The 20,266-nt window shown below is 36.0% G+C and overlaps 1 protein-coding gene across 3 annotated transcripts in view; it reads right to left on the bottom strand.

Annotated features, from left to right (window-relative positions):
- RFC1 (replication factor C subunit 1) overlaps positions 1-20,266 on the bottom strand; it is a 74,369-nt gene that overhangs the window by 28,460 nt on the left and 25,643 nt on the right. For all 3 annotated transcript variants that reach the window (XM_057546462.1, XM_057546463.1, XM_057546464.1), the window contains 3 exons: positions 8,173-8,414; positions 7,255-7,332; positions 714-791 (listed from right to left, as the gene is read on the bottom strand). In XM_057546462.1, the coding sequence (XP_057402445.1) occupies positions 714-791; positions 7,255-7,332; positions 8,173-8,414 (398 nt within the window). The remainder of the gene's footprint in view (positions 1-713; positions 792-7,254; positions 7,333-8,172; positions 8,415-20,266) is intronic.

The raw sequence follows: 20,266 nt of genomic DNA, 5'->3' as shown, positions 1-20,266 counted from the left end.
AACTCTACATTTTACAAAGAGGTCACAAATTGGGGTGCATGACACAGCATTTTTTTAAAATAATTCTAACTTAAATGCCTTTAGATGAAGTAAGGCTTTTCAAATGACAAAGTCCCCACCATACCCCATTGTCTTACACCTGCCTGCTGTAAAATCTTTTAAAATAGTCAGATATTGATAATGACAATATTAACAGAATGTGATTTAACAGAAATAAGGCTAATTTTTTGGAGATCAAGTGCTTAAAGAAAAAAATCTTGATGCTTTTAGAGATTCCCAAAAATGCACTCATTATTATTTGAGACTGTCCTAATACAGATCTTAAAGTTAGCTAACTAGAAACAGCAAAATTATGTTTTTAAAAAGACAGTAATTAATATTAAAATTATTAAACTTCAGATTCCATCGGAATCTTTATAAGTGTTATTCTCTGAACAAGTACATGAGAACCCCTTTGTGACAGAGAGTAAGTAAAAGTTACAATTTGTTTTGTGAAGAAGGGTTTTGGTTGGCTTTGGCTCTATCAACCTTCCTTTAGGAACAAGTTTCTCAATGAGCTTCTCCAAAAACATTTTAATAAATGAAAATAATTTAGCTTCTCTCTACAAGAGTTATTCATGGTTTTATCTCCAGAGCCTAGACTACACAGGTCTGAAAGGGAACACTGATCTGTACTGTATATTCAGAGTGCAAACAGCCTGGTAAAACACCACCTTTTTGGTCTTGGGTTCTTCATCCAACATGGCTAATGTTCTGGCAAACTCTTCATCTTCATGCAGTTGTCTCTCTAGCTGTAAAAAGCGTCAACACAGTGAGCTGCTTTTTTTCTTTTTGTAAATGAAAAGTTTTAAAATGTGTGGTTCATGATGCTTAAAAGAAACCGGAAAAACATTTCCCAGAAAGTAACTAGGACATTTTTTCACTTAATAGCTGAGTATCGCAAGTTTGTTTCGCTAAGCCAAATTAGACCGCAGAACATATATCTCTAGTTTTGCAGGCATGATAGATAAATTGAGCATAAAGTTCCAAGTCTTTAGCTTTTTCTTAATGGTCCCAATGCAACACTTACAGATCTCTCATCTCTATTAATTTTAAACTCTGAAAAGAGTTCAGGAGAGAATCATTATCCTAACAGAAAAACAATAGCCTTGTGGGGGATGGGGGGGGCACACATAGAATTGAATCTATAAACCAAGAAAATTATATACCTTCTTTGCACACACAGTAAGATACATACTAATGCAACTATCACTAATATCATCAAACTTCTATTTTCAATTACTAATTCAAATGTATCTGTTCTGATATTTTTTTAAATTGAAGTATAGTAGACTTAACATTAGCATATTAGTTTAAGGGGTACAACACAGTAGTAATTTATCTGTCCTGACTTTTGAAAATTTAAGTCATTATATCAGAAGTTTTCCTAAAATGCTAATGTAACACACAGACATTCTAGTCACCTCGCTGTTATTTCCAAATATTTTTACTTTCAGTAAAATGGAGCTCTTCCAGAAGAGAACGTGTGGAAGTAGAGTATATATCTCATTATAAATTAAACGGTTTTATGCTCCCTGATAAAATGGCCTAATACAATCTATTATTCTAACAAAGGAAAGGACCTCAAAATCCACCCAATCCAAAAGAAAAGGTTTAGAAACTGGTATAAGCCTGATAAGAGCTCAGTAACCAAGCCTCCTCTTGTCTATAAAATGAACTAACTCAAGCTACAAAGAACTATAAGCAAGCCAGACAGATGCAGATCAATATACTCTCTATTGCCTAATATTTCTTCACCATAACTGAACTACACATCTAATTTCTAAAAACAATATGAAAATCTTCATCATATAAAGGTCCTTCAAACTCTAAACTTCCAGTGGTCCTGCAAGGATTTCTGGTTGAACTTTACACCATTTTTCTAAAATTTCACACTAGGTAGTATACTTCTAGTAAAGAGGATTCTAGATGTTTTAGAAGACAGAAGAAATTTAAATACTTCCATTAGAAATTCATTACTGGTAATTATGGCATCATGTGACCAAAAGTCTTATATTTTAATACAATGTTTATTATTATTAGCACAGCAGATAGTGTTTAACATACTGACTTGCATGTTAGATTCTGGGCACACATTCACTAAATGAATAAACCAAAAGGTGAAAGTGAGGGGGGGAAAAGAAAATAGATGCTCTTAGAGGGATAATTAGGAAAGACATCATCAGTCAGTTATTAACACTCTGAAAGTCCTTCATCAGACTAATAAGTTACCCAAACAGGATACTGAAAGAATGTGATAGAAATGGGAAAACAGAGGATTGTGATACAAAGTGCCACACCTGGTTTGGAAAGGATAGGGTAAGCCTCCAGTATTTCAGACAGATAAGAAGTCAGGTCCCTAAAAACATCACTTCATGATTTTACCTAGGCCATCTGTCCTACCCTGAGTCATGTGGATATCTGTATGTAGTTTATAAAATTCAGTGTCGTCAATAAGATGGAAAAAGATTTTGAAAACACATACTATAAACTGCCAAATTAATAAAATGTGAACAGTCAGTATATTTCAGAAGACTAGAATACTGTTCTCTCACAACAATTGTTATCAAGAGCCCCTTCTTTGTATATGTAGAGCTGATTCACTTTGTTATAAAGCAGAAACTAACACACCATTGTAAAGCAATTATACTCCAATAAAGACGTTTAAAAAAAAAAAAGAGCCTCTTCTTTGCCAAGCACTAAGATGAACACTGATGTCACAACAGTTGAGACATAAACAGCCCTGGGAGGTAGAGTTTAAAGTCTACATACAGGAAGACACTGAAATAGCAATTTAAGAAGACACAAATAAACGTTAATAGTAGCTACAGGGCATACAGAAGGGATTTCTAACATAGTTTAGGGAATATGAGAAAGTGACACTTATGCTAATAAACAGGAAGGAGGTTCAAACAGCAGGTACCAAGGTCTGGAGCCTCTGACAGAGACGAACACTCCCCCTTGAAATACCTTCTTCACTTGGCTTACATAAAATACCAAGCTTTCATCAGTGTCTTATAATTTTCTGCATACAGGTCTTTTGTCTCCTTAGGTAGGTTTATTCCTAGATATTTTATTCTTTTTGTTGCAATGGTAAATGGGAGTGTTTTCTTAATTTCACTTTCAGATTTTTCATCATTAGTGTATAGGAATGCAAGAGATTTCTGTGCATTAATTTTGTATCCTGCTACTTTACCAAATTCATTGATTAGCTCTAGTAGTTTTCTGGTAGCTTCTTTAGGATTCTCTACGTATAATATCATGTCATCTGCAAACAGTGACAGCTTTACTTCTTCTTTTCCGATTTGGATTCCTTTTATTTCTTTTTCTACTCTGATTGCTGTGGCTAAAACTTCCAAAACTATGTTGAATAATAGTGGTGAGAATCGGCAACCCTGTCTTGTTCCTGATCTTAGTGGAAATGGTTTCAGTTTTTCACCATTGAGGACAATGTTGGCTGTGGGTTTGTCATATATGGCCTTCATTATGTTGAGGAAAGTTCCCTCTATGCCTACTTTCTGCAGGGCTTTTATCATAAATGGGTGTTGAATTTTGTCAAAAGCTTTCTCTGCATCTATTGAGATGATCATATGGTTTTTCTCCTTCAATTTGTTAATATGGTGTATCACGTTGATTGATTTGCATATATTGAAGAATCCTTGCATTCCTGGAATAAACCTCACTTAATCATGGTGTATGATCCTTTTAATGTGCTGTTGGATTCTGTTTGCTAGTATTTTGTTGAGGATTTTTGCATCTATGTTCATCAGTGATATTGGCCTGTAGTTTTCTTTCTTTGTGACATCTTTGTCTGGTTTTGGTACCAGGGTGATGGTGGCCTCGTAGAATGAGTTGGGGAGTGTTCCTGGAGAGATATACCATGTTCTTGGATTGGAAGAATCAACATTGTGAAAATGACTCTACTACCCAAAGCAATCTACAGATTCAATGCAATCCCTATCAAACTACCACAGGCATTTTTCACAGAACTAGAACAAAAAATTTCACAATTTGTATGGAAACACAAAAGACCCCGAATAGCCAAAGCAATCTTGAGAACGAGAAAAGGAGCTGGAGGAATCAGGCTCCCTGACTTCAGACTATACTACAAAGCTACAGTAATCAAGACAGTATGGTACTGGCACAAAAACAGAAATATAGATCAATGGAACAGGATAGAAAGCCCAGAGATAAACCCATGCACATATGGCCACCTTATCTTTGATAAAGGAGGCAAGCATATACAGTGGAGAAAAGACAGCCTCTTCAATAAGTGGTGCTGGGAAAACTGGACAGGTACATGTAAAAGTACGAAATTAGAACACTCCCTAACACCATACACCAAAATAAACTCAAAATGGATTAAAGACCTAAATGTAAGGCCAGACACTATCAAACTCTTAGAGGAAAACATAGGCAGAACACTCCATGACATAAATCACAGCAAGATCCTTTTTGACACACCTCCTAGAGAAATGGAAATAAAAACAAAAATAAACAAATGGGACCTAATGAAACTTAAAAGCTTTTGCACAGCAAAGGAAACCATAAACAAGACCAAAAGGCAACCCTCAGAATGGGAGAAAAATATTTGCAAATGAAGCAACTGACAAAGGATTAATCTCCAAAATTTACAAGCAGCTCATGCAGCTCAATAACAAAAAAACAAACAACCCAATCCAAAAATGGGCAGAAGACCTAAATAGACATTTCTCCAAAGAAGATATACAGATTGCCAACAAACACATGAAAGAATGCTCAACATCATTAATCATTAGAGAAATGCAGGTCAAAACTACAATGAGATATCATCTCACACCAGTCAGAATGGCCATCATCAAAAAATCTAGAAACAATAAATGCTGGAGAGGGTGTGGAGGAGAGGGAACACTCTTGCACTGTTGGTGGGAATGTAAATTGATACAGCCACTATGGAGAACAGCATGGTGGTTCCTTAAAAAACTAAAAATAGAACTAACTACCACATGACCCAGCAATCCCACTACTGGGCATATACCCTGAGAAAACCATAATTCAAAAATAGTCATGTACCACAATGTTCATTGCAGCTCTTTTTACAATAGCCAGGACATGGAAGCAACCTAAGTGTCCATCAACAGATGAATAGATAAAGAAGATGTGGCACATATATACAATGGAATATTACTCAGCCATAAAAAGAAACGAAATTGAGTTACTTGTAGTGAGGTGGATGGACCTAGAGTCTGTCATACAGAGTGAAGTAAGTCAGAAAGAGAAAAACAAACACCGTATGCTAACACATATATATGGGATCTAAAAAACAAAACAAAAAATGGTCATGAAGAACCTAGGGGCAAAATGGGAATAAAGATGCAGAGCTACTAGAGAATGGACTTGAGGATATGGGGAGGGGGAAGGGTAAGCTGTGACAAAGAGAGAGTGGCATGGACATATATACACTACCAAATGTAAAATATATAGCTAGTGGAAAACAGCCGCATAGCACAGGGAGATCAGCTCGGTGCTTTGTGACCACCTAGAGGGGTGGGATAGGGAGGGTGGGAGTGAGACACAAGAGGGAAGAGATATGGGGATATATGTATATGTATAACTGATTCACTTTGTTATAAAGCAGAAACTAACACACCATTGTAAAGCAATTATACTCCAATAAAGATGTTAAAAAAGATAAATAAATAAATTAAAATAAAATACCAAGCTTTCCTGATTGTCCTACTTCACTAGCCACTTTCTTTAAATCTCCTCTGCTGGATCATCCTTCTCTTCCTGACCTCTCATTGTTAACAGGGCCCCAGAGCTCAATCCTGAGACTTTTTTTCTGTTTACGTTCTCTCCCCATGATCTCATCTAGTTACACTGGTTTTAATACCATTCAAATGTTAATGATCCCAAATAAATATCTTCAGCTTAGACCTCTCCCCTGAGCTCCAGATTCCTCTACCCAACTACCCACTCTGCATCTCCATTTGGAAGCCTATTAGGCATCTCAAACTTATGTGCAAAACAGAATTCTTGATATCCCTGTACCAGTGTTCCAGTCTTAATAAATGATATCACCATTCACCCAGTTGCTCAAGCCGAAAAACATGGAGTCATCTTTGAATCTTCTCTTTCCCTCATACCTTACGTCCAGTCTATCTGCAACAACTTGAAGGTTGCACCTTCAAAGCATATACAGATGATGACCACTTCTCACTACCTCTTCCATTACCCCCATCCTGGTACAAGCCAACATCTCTCACCTCCCCTACCGTAACAGTCTCCAAAATGATCTGCTTTTGCTCTTGCCCACCGTGGTTTCTTTAGCTTCACAGCAGCCAGAATAATTTTCTTTTAAGATCCATCAAAAGTCATGTCATTTCTCTATTCAATACTCCAATGGCTTCTCATCTCACAGAGACTAAAATCCAAACTCCTTACCATCCCAAGTCCTTCCGGTAGGTACCAAAGACCAGTCATGACATAACAGGATTTGCTGCTGGCCATTTCTTCCAAACTCATCAAACTCAAACATTACTACCTCAGGATGCTTACACCTGCTATTCTCTATGTTTAGAGGAAATCTTCCTCCAGGTAGAAGGAAGCCCCATGGCTCACCATTATCATGAATTATGTGCCCCAATGTCACTTCCTCAGAGGGGTTTTCCTAACCCCTGTATTTCAAATAGAACACTCATAACCCCACTGATCATTCCTTTACTTTTCCTCGTAGCATTTATAATGATCTGACTTTTCTTTTTTTTAATTTTGGTATCCTTAACACCTAGAAGTGTGCCACGCACTCAGTAAGTGCTCGATAAATACTTACTGAATGAATATAACAGGTTCACTACAAAGGGCACTCTGAACTGAAGATAGATTTAGAGATCACCAGCATATGCATAGTACTTAAAGCCACAGGAGTAGATGAGATTGCCCAGAGTGGAAAGAGAAGAGATATGACCAAGTTAAATTATTTTAACTATCTAAAGGAGGCTTCCATTCAAAGAAATCTAATAATAAATCTTTAGTTATCCTCTGCTCTCATCATCTATCTTTTATATAAACTTAGATTTTCATATAGAATTAGATTTTAACTTATTTTACACATAACTCTTACAATGAGGCTCAATCCAAAATGAAACTAGAACTATCTTAATTGTCTGCCTGGGTAGACTAAATAGCAAGTGACAACATCAAGGTGCTAATGATATCTAAAGAAAATGCTAATACCTCTGCATCTTCATCAAGTTGCAATTGCTTGGCGATGGCTTCATCATTTAATCTGGAATCATCTGCATTTTGTGAAGGCTATATTTCAAGGAAAATCAAGCAAGATCAGCATAAACCTTAAGTTCAAAGTAAGGTGCTTTTTCTTAACTAGCTGAATAAATACACCAATGAGAGATAAATGTATCAGTTATGAAACAGACTCAATGCACACCAGCCAAAAAATTATGTTCATGGCTACTCCGTGACCACATCCAATTTCTTAACAAGCAAATATCCTACAGACAGATGATTCTCACTTAATTCTATTGAAATGTTCAAAAGAAGTACCCCCCAAAACCCTAGAGACTAACGTCTTGGCTTCAGAAGTAGTCCAGAACATTGGCACACCAATACATGAGAAAGATTACATTGTCTAACGGAGGTACTAAAGAAATCAACACACACACTGCTCAGCAGGCTTCCTCGCAGGGAACTACTTTCACTAACTTATCTGTATTTGTTTCCTAAATGTCCAGGAAAAGATGAAACCAACATCAGCCAAAATAGAGAAGGTCACAAGTACAGCATAGGGAGGCTCTATTCTAAGTTATGTGTTCATGACCTCATTTGGGAACAATTATGTTGTCTGAGGTCAAGAGTAAAATGAGTTTGCATTCTGAGTATTTAAATTCTAAGAATCACAATTCATTCTTATGATTTAAATGATCTTTTCTCACTTTCAAATATTAAAAACTTAAATGTGTGATATTCTAACTTGGTCGTCCTCCAACATAATAGCAATACATTTTACCCATAATCATAGGAAAATTGTTTTCATCAATAAAATGTTGGTCTATTCATAAAATCCAATTTCACCTCTTACTAACAACTGAACGGGTACAAATCCTGAACATTCCTGCTTGCCTGTAGAACACTCACCTCTTTTCTTCTGCTTGCCACCATCTTCTTATCCGATCTTTGGACACTTGCCGTTCCAAAATAATCAAGCACTGATGTGGGGGTAAGTTTCATCGGTGACAAAGGCTTATTCTTAGTGTTTAGTGTCTTAGTGTTTTCTTCATTCTTTTTCATGTTTGATGCTCCAAGATAACTATTTGGAGATCCTCCATTCTCTTTTGACTTAGAGGCTGCCTTCTTGCACACAAAGTCATCTTCTTCATCTTAAATGAAATATGACCAGATATGGCTTGATAAAATATCAATTCTAATTACAAAAGCAACCACTTCCACCAACTTTATAAAAAATATACAAGTGCTATGGGATGCTAATGATTTTCTTTTCTTCCTATCTCCTAAATTCAACAGTTATCCTCACATTTACCAGTGCCAGGTCTGTAATACACCATCTCCCCCAGTTACTACCCAGAGTACACAAATGTGTATATTTACTCATGTATTCAACAAATAATTACTGAGCATCCATTATGTGCTAGGCACTGAGGATACAGCAGTGAATAAAAAAGACAAAATCCCTGCCCTCATGGAGCTTGGAACCTAGAAGAGGAAACAGATACAGAAATAAACATATACTGTCAAGTTATAAGTGCTATGAAGAAAAGTAAGACAGAATGAAAGAATTAGAGAGTGATGAAGGGTGCTCTTTTAGATAGGGTAGTCAGGGAAAGCTTCTTGATAAGCCACATTTGAAGAGAGCCCTGAAATGAAGTTACCTCAGGCAAGAATGTTCAGGCAATGAAAACTACAAGTGCAAAAGCCTTAAACTGAGTGTGCTTGGGGGTTCCTGTGACTGCAGCAGAATGAAGTGGGTACACCACAAGAGTTAAGGTGAGAGAGGTAGAGGCCAAATCCCATAGAACTCTGTAGATCACAGAAGGAATTTTAGGTTTTATTTTAGAATGGGAATCCACCAGAGAATTTTCAGCAGAGTTGTGCGTCATCCAACTTAAGTCACGTCCTTTGGAGAACACACTGTCAAGGGATAAAAGCGAATGCAGGGAGACCATTTAGGGAGCTATTCTACATAATTCCAGAAGAAATGCTGAAGCCTTGGACTAGGGTGGTATTTGCAGAGGTGTTAAGAAGTTGTCAGAGTCTAGCTATACATCGAAGGTGGACTATCTAGCAATATCTAGCTATTCATTGAAGACTTTAAACACTTTGTCTTATAACATTTTCTTTCCAAAAAGTTTCCATTGAACACCTGGTTTTAAAAGTCTTTCTAAGCATTCATGACAATGCATAGATAATTAAAGACCCCAAAAATGCACCTCAAAAGGGTCTCAGTAAACTTTTTTGTTTGATTCAGTGATTCGCAAGATAAAAAGCTTTTTACTTTGGCCTAATAACAAAAGAAATCCAATAAAAAGAAAAATTTAAAAGGCAGTCGTGAAGACTAGGTCAGGTCACTGTGGGGGAGGGAGGGTTCACTTTATAAGTTTGGTATTCAAGGCCACATATGAATGGGTCTTTACCTCCTCTCAAGTACTCATTCAACTACTAGTATTTGCTAAGGGTCATATGTGCCAAGCACTGTGCTGTTCCTAGGTGCTGCCATCTCAAACAAAAAAGTATCCAAGATATGTAAAAATCAAGAAGGATTTAGTCTCTCTAATTATTATATTTATATTAAAATTAAACTATAAACTTTACAAAGCATAAATAACTCTTACAGGTTTCTGAGTACTAAATGCAAAAAGTAATCCACTATTTAAAGCAAGAGCAGAGTAGACACCTCTGAGGATGTCCATACCGTTCACTATAAGCCTACTTTCCCTAAGGCCTTACACCCCACTCCACCCTCCAGGGGCCTCCAATAACCACAGATATATTTATTAGATGGTTCCATATTCCTTGCCATCACAAACCGGACCAGGAGTGGGCACTTGAACAAGGTGGGGCGAATCTTACCCTTGATCAGTCTGCTGAACTAATGTGTTTAAACTAAGGTGCTAAAGGTTTATTTTTGCATGCAATGACATTCAGCAATGGCCTTCTAATAAATTCCATTTTGCTTACAACAAGCTAGGTTTTCTTCTTAACCTGCAACCAAAAATTTTAGTTAAAGCATACTTGTTTTCTTATCTTCAACTATAGCCAATCTACCTTCAAAATTAAATTAAAAATTCATTCATCAATCCTTCTAAGCACATCCAAGGCTTGAAACACTTACCAGATTTCAATCCATGTATTGACAAGAGTCAACAGACTAAGTTTAGTCACTCATATATCTGTTCTTCCTACATGACAACCAGTCCTTCTCTGCCTCTGCCATCTGATTCAGATGGTTCTGCAAAGGTCAGGTGACATTATCCCCATTCCACTTAGGTATGATAACCACGTAAATCACTCATAACCATCCTAGTAACCATTGATAATATAATCTGAAACTCCTTCCCTCTTCTCTAAGATAACAACATAATGAATTGTTATATTATTGAAATCCAATTTTTTATAATTTAAGGTTTGTCTATTTTAAATCCCTAGACACAGTTAAGCTGTAGCATAACCAAACCAGTAGCATTCAAAAACAAACTATTCTACCTTAGCAGTCAAAACAAATTATACGAAATCCCCTTAAAAGAAGATTCAAAACAAAATTAACATTGCTGGGACTTCCCTGGTGGCGCACTGGTTAAGAATCCTCCTGCCAATGTAGGGGACACAGGTTCAATCCCTGGTCCGGGAAGATCCCACATGCCATGGAGCTACTAAGTTCCTGCGCTACAACTACTAAGCCTGCACTCTAGAGCCCGCGAGCCACAACTACTGAGCCCGCGCACCTAGAGCTCGTGCTCCACAACAAGAGAAGCCACTGCAACGAGAAGCCCACACACAGCAATGAAGAGTAGCTCCTGCTTGCCGCAAATAGAGAAAGCCCACGTGCGGCAACGAAGACCCAATGGAGCCCTAAATAAATAAATAAATTTCTTTATTTTTAAAAATAATAACAACATTGTTGATATCCTGGCTTTAATAAAAATAAAATAAAATAAGAAAGCCACAAAACTGGAACCTCCTAAGTATAGATATCCAATATATCTCCTTAGGCAGTAAGTGCAAAGTTAAAAGCATATCTAGTATATACAAGACAAGACTTCCAATCTTATCTGAGAGCTTATTAAATTTTATAATTTTTACTTGGTTTGTTTTGAATTCAACAACTGTACTTCTGGGTAGGAAGGATTTCCTTAATGGAGAAAGAACAAAATTAAACTGTATCTGCAAAATGACAGTCTTCTACTAGTTTTTCCCTCGCTTTAAAAATGCCAAAAGCAGTAACATTCCATTTCCACTACCCCTAGCCATGTGTACAAGCAGTATGACAGAAAATCCCAACTGAATGGACCAACTCAACCACTATGTTTTTCTGTTATAGTTCTTCCCCTTCACTCAAGAACTTCCTTAGTATATAAAATATTGTAATTGTCCTTAAGCAATTAACTCAAACAAGATCAATCACTAATATTTGGTATAGACTCAGAAAGGGAAACAATGGTATTGTAGATATTTGCAATCCCTAGCTTAACGCTTTCTCCAGCAATCTCATAAATATTCACAGGTAACAGATGAGCATGAAATTTAGTGAGATCAAGAATTTCTAAGACTACCAGATTAAAAAGATTGTTGGCAAGGGTGTAGGGAAATGGGACCTTTACATACGCAATAGGCAATAGTATTTTAAAATAGTAAATTAAAAAAAATCTTTACGGGGGGCAATCTTGCAACATGCATCAAAACCTCACAAATGCATACCCATTAGTTGGATCCAGCAATTCCACTTCTTTTTTAAATTTTTTTTTATTTTGGCCGCACCGGGTCTCAGTTGCTATACGCAGGATCTTCATTGCGGCACGCGGGATCTTTAGCTGCAGCATGCAGGTGGCATCTAGTTCCCTGACCAGGGATCCAACCCAGGCCCCCTGCATTGGGAGCACAGAGTCTTACCCACTGGACCACCAGGAAAGTCCCAGCAATTCCACTTCTAACTAATTAGTCTAAAAACAAAACGGGGGGGGGGGGGCGGTCTTCCCTGGTGGCGCAGTGGTTAGGAATCCGCCTGCCAATGCAGGGGACATGGGTTCGAGCCCTGGTCCAGGAAGATACCACATGCCGTGGGGCAACTAAGCCCGTGCACCACAACTAATGAGCCTGCACTCTAGACCCCGCGAGCCACAACTACTAAAGCCCACGGGCTTAGAGCCTGGGCTCTGCAAAAAGAGAAGCCACCAAAATGAGAAGCCCGCGCGCTGCAACAAAGGCCCAACGCAGCCAAAAATAAGTAAATTAAATAAATAAAATTTAAAGTAAATAAATAAATTAAAACAGGGACTTCCATGGTGGTCCAGTGGGTAAGACCCCGCGCTTCCACTGCAGGGGGCGCAGGTTCAATCCCAGGTCGGGGAATGAAGATCCCACATGCTGCGCACCGAGGCCAAAAAAAAAACAAAACAAATGAACATGTACACAAAGATATATGTACAAAAATGCTTATCATGGCATTTGTCCATTCAAAAGTATGGAGAACAGACTGCAAGAGGGCAAGAAAAGATGAAGGAAAAATTAAGGGACTAATACAGTTTAGACAAAAAGACAGCCTCAACTATGACAGTTGCACCAAAGATAGAAATAAGTGAACATTGTTTATAAAGTGGGAAAACAAATAACCTGAATACCTACTATTATGTTCAACCATGTAATGAATTATGCAACCGAAAATTATAATGCATATCCATATTTACTGACATCAGGATATTTGTATGTGTATTAAGTGATAAAAGAGATATTACAAGATGTTTAGTGATATATCTAAATCTACCCATCTATGTATTTATAGATATGCTTTTAAATTCACGTTCAAAGATCTGAAAAGAATAAAATGTTACCAACTTTTATCTCTGGATAGGGGATTCTGGGTGATTTTTCATTTCTTTCATTGTATCTTTTTCATCTGTATATTACACTTCTCTTTCTTTTTAACCTATGTCTCATATTTTACAACAAATTGACTATCTCCTAGAAACTCTGTCCCCTTGGCTTTCTGAGACAGAAAAGGTTTGGCTTTAGTTTCTCCCTCCTCTCCATTTTTCTTTGCTTACTTCTTTCATTATTTATTAGCATCTCTGCTTATTCTGTCACTAGCTTCAGGGACTTCATGGTATCTTTTTATCTAATTTATGATATAATTAGTTTATAATAGTTATCATTATTGAGCACTAAACTCCATGCCAGGTACTCTACCACATTCTTTATAATGCATTATCTTTAGTCAACTAGTTCTCTTATTCCATACATGGATTCCATTTTCCACATTCCTGGCAAATGCAGACTGGGCTTAAATACTTTCAAAATTGAGCAGTGTAATTCAACGTGACCTCCTCTTTCTTTGGTGAACAGCACTACTGTACTCTTTAGAAAAGTTCTTCCTTATATTAAGCCAAAACACTTCCCTGTGAATTCCACCTATTTTCCTTAATTAATCTTTTTTCACATTCAGTGTTTGAAGACTGCCTTCGTTTACTTCTTTAGCTCCTCTTCCCTACAAATGGTAAAGTTTCAAACCACTCACCATTTGGGTTATTGGAAAGATTAGATTTTTAAAAATCAAAGTGCCCAGTATAGTACCTCGCCATGTTATAATAAACATTCAATAAACAATAAAGCAGTATTCTCTGGTGAAAACAATACTGAACCAAAAGTCCAGAAAACTAAAATGCTAACCTGACTTCGACTTTCTATTGTTATTTTAATTAATTATCTGGGATTCGTTGTCCTCTGCAAAATGTTGGACCAGACAAACTCTTTTAAGATTTTCCCTTCTATAATTCTGAAAAATCTGTGGATAGTCACATAGATTTTGTAGCTACTGTACTCAATACTGGTGAGAATGTGATAAGTCTGTACTAATATAAACACTAACTATGAAAGTGTAAACTACTGGGTTAGCCAAAAAAGTTCGTTTGGGTTTTTCCGTAACATCTTACGAAAAACCCGAATGAACTTTTTGGTCAACCCAATAGTATGACTTTTCTAGAAAGCAATTTGGCAAAATATATCTAGAACCTTAAAGAAGTTCATAACCTTTAGCATAGTAATTCTTAGAGATAATGAGAGGTGCTGACAAACATTTATATACAAATATATTCATCACACTACTAAGAACATTAAAAATGTAGGCAACAAAAATAATTAAAACTGGAAGGGCTATATACATTGTGATCTAGTCATACAATGAATTCATGCAGTCAAAAAAAATTAAGCCCAAATTTCAAAGATCAAAAAAAAATTATGAAAACAGTAAAATTAAGCTGGCAAAAAACCAAAAATGCATCACTTTGTTCTTTAGGTTAGCCTTAAACATCACTCCTAAAAGAGAGCTTCTTTCCAAAGCCTTCTCTACTAGAGATCTTTTTACAATGGGTTTAAAGTTAACAATGTCTTCAAGCTACAGATCCCAAAAATATACTACATCTAAACATAGACATAATTTTATAAACATTTTCATAAATATTGAGTAAAAATGTAATTTTCAAGAAAAAATATGGAAATATTCTGCATGAAATTTCAAGTATGCTTTCACTGTACTAAGCAAAAATTGTATACAAGGTCCTTTGTTCTCTACTAACCACAAAATAAATGGTTCTCCAAGTCCCCCTGGAAAGTAGGACCAATTCTAGTGAAATACAGTTATGCAAAAAGGAAAAAAAATATTGACTTGCTTGATTTAATGCTCATTTAGTGCCCTGTGATTTGTGAACTTCTCCATAGTCCTTATAGCTACATGGACCTGTAACTATAAGGCTGTGACCATCCTTATGTAAAATAAATATTTTACAATTCTACACAGTGTGTAGAGATGGAACATCCCAAATAAAGTTATGGTTGTTTTTCTTTTTTAACATTTGTTCTTGTTTTGTAATGAGCCTAAATTTGTTCTGCCTTGTCAGAAGCCAAAGGCAAAACTGTGTTCTCTTCTTGGCATTAACTTAAAATAATGATAAACAGATCTAAGTCAGATTTCTGTGACCTAGTTGAAAATCATGGGCAACTGAACACTTAGAATCTCCCCCCAGGATATCTGACTCCTTATAAAAACACCATTTATTTTTATTTATATACAACATAACCTCAAATGTGGTAAGAATCACCACGTAAACTAGCATTATCCAACATACAGCAGAGGAATTGCCTGGAAGAGAAGATTGCTTTGCCACTCTGAGTTAGATACATTCATTTATTTAAAAGGATAACAAATGAAAGAGCAAGAAAATAATGTGCAGGTCTCTAAAAAAATCTAATTCTGAAGTTCCTACTGCTGAGAGTTTGGGATTCTGATTTTTTTCCTTCAGTGTGAAACACACAGAAACCAAATTAATGGAGACCATCCGAGAGAATCTGGTTACAGAGATTAAAAATAATTTATTTTGCAACAAGTCAGAAACTAAAAAGGGAATCTGAGTCTTTAGAGCCTTTTTCTACTAAGTTCCTTTTCAATACTTCCTTGAGTCAAAAATCCAAACTGTCATTTTGGTTGTGGACATAGAGAAAGGTTCATGCATATTCCAAGTCTTCAATAAACATTTGTTAATTAAGTAGACGGGAGAGAAACTACACATGTCATCTTTGCACCACTTATAGGGTGTGAGAATCAGACATTCTGGGGTGAATCACTGAATGATTTACGTGGTGAATCAGATATATTTCAGTATAATGAAATAAAACTGAGACTGCTCATCCTTAATCAAGAAATTTAGAGATATCATGATTCTTTACTAATAAATCCTCTTAGAATCAAATGGAGTCAGTTATATTTTAAGAATAAAATTATTTAATAATTCGTGAGGTCTAGTGAGGTAGGTAAGTAATGATATTTATCATTAAGAGAAAAAAGTACTGGCTTGTGCTGTGATGTTATCTACCATATAGAGTCCTCCCCAGAGCAGGAATAACAGTCCATGGAAAGTCACAGCTGGTTTCAATTACTAAGAAAACAACGCAGGAGAAGAAAGTGGAACATTTTACTACTTACTCGCCTCCTTCCTCCATCTCCACCGCACCAATTAGGAAAAGAAAAAGGAGGTTCAGGGTTAGGGGAGGGAGGGCTTACATAACTAGCCACAGGTACATTATCCAGAGCTTCGTACAACTCTAAAGCATGAAACGGGCAATAGAAGGAAAACTCGACTGACCGGAAGAGTTAAGGGAGTGGTTCAGCAATGCAATTCTCCACTTCCATTCACATTCCACTTCCCCGCACATGAGAGGACATAACAACGCTGGTTTATATGCTAAGACCAAGTATAAATCACCTGTATATTGTTTTATTAGTGCTTAATGACATTTTCATAACATAATCCTACTTCCTTAGCATTCTGGAGTACAATCCTGTATCTCTCATACTTTCACAAGTACCTGACAACAAAATATGTGTCACCAGAAAACAACAGTCTGTTCATTTTCAAAGATGTTTCAGACACTCAATAATCATTCCAGATACTCTAGTGCTTCCTTATTCACTATGTCCTTTTCAGTTCTCCCTCTTCATATGCCACTGAATTTTTTTTCAGGTCTCATAATAGGCACTACTGAAAGGGGACTGAAGAGCAAACTAGGGAAAAAAGACTATAAGAAAGCATCTAGCTCTTATAATGATGCTTTAGTCAAAATGAATTTGGGAATGAACTTGCTAAAGGATATCAGTGACCTTGAATCATCATATAAAATGGAAGAAGTCTCTAAAGATTAAAGAGGAGAAATGGAGTCCTAATTGTCAAAAAGAGAAAGGCAGATCCCCAGCTACAGAAATATAGAGGGAGAAAGGTTTGGTAACAATTCTACACAACAATATCAAGAGCAGGGCAAAAAGAGAGTATTTACAGATGGCCAACAGTCACATGAAAAGATGCTCAAGATGGCTAATTATTAGAGAAATGCAAATCAAAACTACAATGAGATATCACCTCACACCAGTCAGAATGGCCATCATTAAAAAGTCAACAAATAACAAATGCTGAAGAGGGGGTGGAGAAAAGGGAACCCTCCTACACTACTGGTGGGAATGTAAGTTGGTGCAACCACTATGGAAAACAGCATGGAGGTTCCTCAGAAAACTAAAAGTAGAACTACCCTATGACCCAGCAATCCCACTATTGGGCATATATCTGGACAAAACTATAATTCAAAAAGATACATGCACCCCAATGTTCATAGCAGCACTATTCACAATAGCCAAGACACGGAAACAACTTAAATGTCCATCGACAGATGAATGGATAAAGATGTGGTACATATACACAATGGAATACTACTCAGCCATAAAAAAGAATGAAATAATGCTATTTGCAGCAACATGGATGCAACTAGAGGTTATCATATTAACTGAAGTAAGTCAGAAAGAGAAGACAAATACCATATGATACCACTTATATGTGGAATCTAAAACATGACACAAATGAACTCATCTACAAAACAGAAACAGACTCACAGACACAGAGAATAGACTTGTTGCCAAGAGGGAGGGGGGTGAGGGAGGGATGGAGCGGGAGTTTGGGGTTAGCAGATGCAAACTATTATATATAGAATAGATAAACAACAAGGTCCTACTGTATAGCACAGTAAGCTATATTCAATATCCTATGATAAACCATAATGGAAAAGAATATGAAAAAGAATGTACATATATGTATAACTGAATTACTTTGCCATATAGCAGAAATTAACACATTATAAATCAACTATACTTCAATAAAAAATTAAAATAAAAAACAAACAAACAAACAAAAACCAAAAAGAGAGTATTTAACAGAAGCAGACAGAGATTCACTGAGATTAAACTATGCTGGCCTGAGCCATCATTTATTCTTTGAGTTACAGGACTAGTAGATGAGATGAATATTAGAAACAGGGATGTCTGGACTGTAACAAAGCACCTACCAAATTGTCTTCCGATAGGCTATGGCAGGGTTTTTAACCTCTGCATTACTGATATTTTGAGCCAAATAATTCTTGCAGGGGGCTCTCTGGTGCACTGTAGGATGTTTAGCAGCAACTCTGGCCTCTACCAACTAGATGCCGCAGCATCCACCAGTTGCGATGACCAAAAATAGCACTCCAGATATGCCAGATTTTTTGCTGGAAGGCAAAATCACCCTTGATTAAGAAGCACTGATTTATGGCAAGATGGAGAAATACAAGATACGTAACAGTGGTTTCTGAGATTCATAACTAATTGAAAAGCTCTTCAGAAGAAACTGAAAAGCTGTATCCAGGATGCTGATATTCGATCACGTCAATTTTGAAAAAGGTTTCTTTACATGCCCCTTAATACTAAACAATTTTACTAATGATTCAGAAAGAAATACATAGATAGGTTTATCAAATTTGTAGAAGATATGAAATCAGATGATATAAAAAATAAGTGGATGAGGGGCATCCAAAGAACTACAGGATTCTTTCACACTGAAGCTTTGTGCAACCTTAGATTGAAAATTGATTCTTTGAGAGTAAGTTTTCTTAAGGTAAGTCAGCCCTAATAGGTAGTTTTGAAGATCAAATGAGACAGATAGGAAATATAAGCCATATAATAAATAGTTATTCCATTCCATAAAGTCAGTCTAAAAGTGTTTTGAAAAAAATTTATAATAGTATACAAGACAAAATTTATGTTAACATTATTAAGGTCGAATTCTCTCTGCCTTTCACGTGGACACAGAGGTTTCAAGTAAAGTAAGGGATTCCTACACAGATGATCTGTAATTAAGAAAATACAAGGGACAATACAATACTAGGTAGTATTAATCTGGTATAAGTAAATCTGTGAAAGTTTATAAATTGAATTTTTTAAAGTAGATTTTCTCTTTCTATAAGTTAGAAAGTAATGAATAATGCATATGAAATAGCACTACTGATTTCCAAACTTCACATTATTCTCCTTTCTAGTATACACAGTACCTAAATCTCCATGTTAAATCCTACCAAAACCTTTGACGTTTATCTCAAATTTCTCTCTCTCCCAGGAAATGTTTCCTGAACTTCCAAAATAAAAGTTACCTCTCTTATGCCCAAATATCCTTGGAAGATATTTTTATCACTGTTGTTTCCTTGTATTACAATTTTTATGTAAAAGGCTTATCTCCCCAGTAGAGTTTAAGCCCTTGAAAACAGGACTGAGCTTTATTCTCTTATCTATTTAATAGATTGTCCAGTATGCTGTTGGGCACAAACAGTGAACAATCATGTTTGTTAAATAAATAAATCAGTGAGAATTTAATATTGTTAAATGAAAGTATTCAAATGTAAAATATAAAAAAAAAATAGATGACAGAATCAGAATACAAAAGCCTGGAATCTAACAAGATAAAAACATAAGAGTTTCAGAAAAAATTTTCAGAAAAAATATTTAATAAGGATAAACATAAAGTCCCTTTTCTGGACCTGAGAAGCACAAAGTGGAACCCCCTTCTATTCTTCATAATACAGGTGAATAAACTACACCCTTAAAACAAATGCCACTTAACCTCAAGAAATTCTATTCTCTTTTAAGTGATAATATTCTTCATTGTGAATTGTCCACTTATTGATAGTTAAATATTTTCTATTACACTGAAGCATAAACAAGTATGTTCACATCAATAATCCAATATCCAAAATAAGAGTATGAGAAAAATTAAATGCATATTATTAAAATTTACTATGCAGAAGTTTAAAAGAATGAGATAGGAATCTTTCTGTATTGAAAGAAAGAGAGGCTGGGGAGTGGGGAGGGAGGTGGGGAGAAAAGGAGAGAAGGAAGGAGGAAGGGAAGGAGACATTAAGTTATGAAAAAGCAAGCTGCAGAAATGTTACAAGATGCCACTCTCAAATACGTGTATATATGTAAATATATATGTGTGTGTATATATATATTTTTAATTTATATAGCTATGTAAGGCAAAAGGGATGGATGAAGGAATGGAACATTTTTTATCTGAATTGTTTCTTTTTCAGTGAGAATGTGTTACTTAGGTAATTCTGAAAAATATTAATCTAAATACTCATCCTCAAAAATCTAAACTTA

This window comes from Balaenoptera acutorostrata, chromosome 5, assembly GCF_949987535.1.
Source record: "Balaenoptera acutorostrata chromosome 5, mBalAcu1.1, whole genome shotgun sequence".
NCBI classification, from domain to species: Eukaryota; Metazoa; Chordata; class Mammalia; order Artiodactyla; family Balaenopteridae; genus Balaenoptera; species Balaenoptera acutorostrata.
This window is presented reverse-complemented; position numbering and strand designations above follow the sequence as displayed.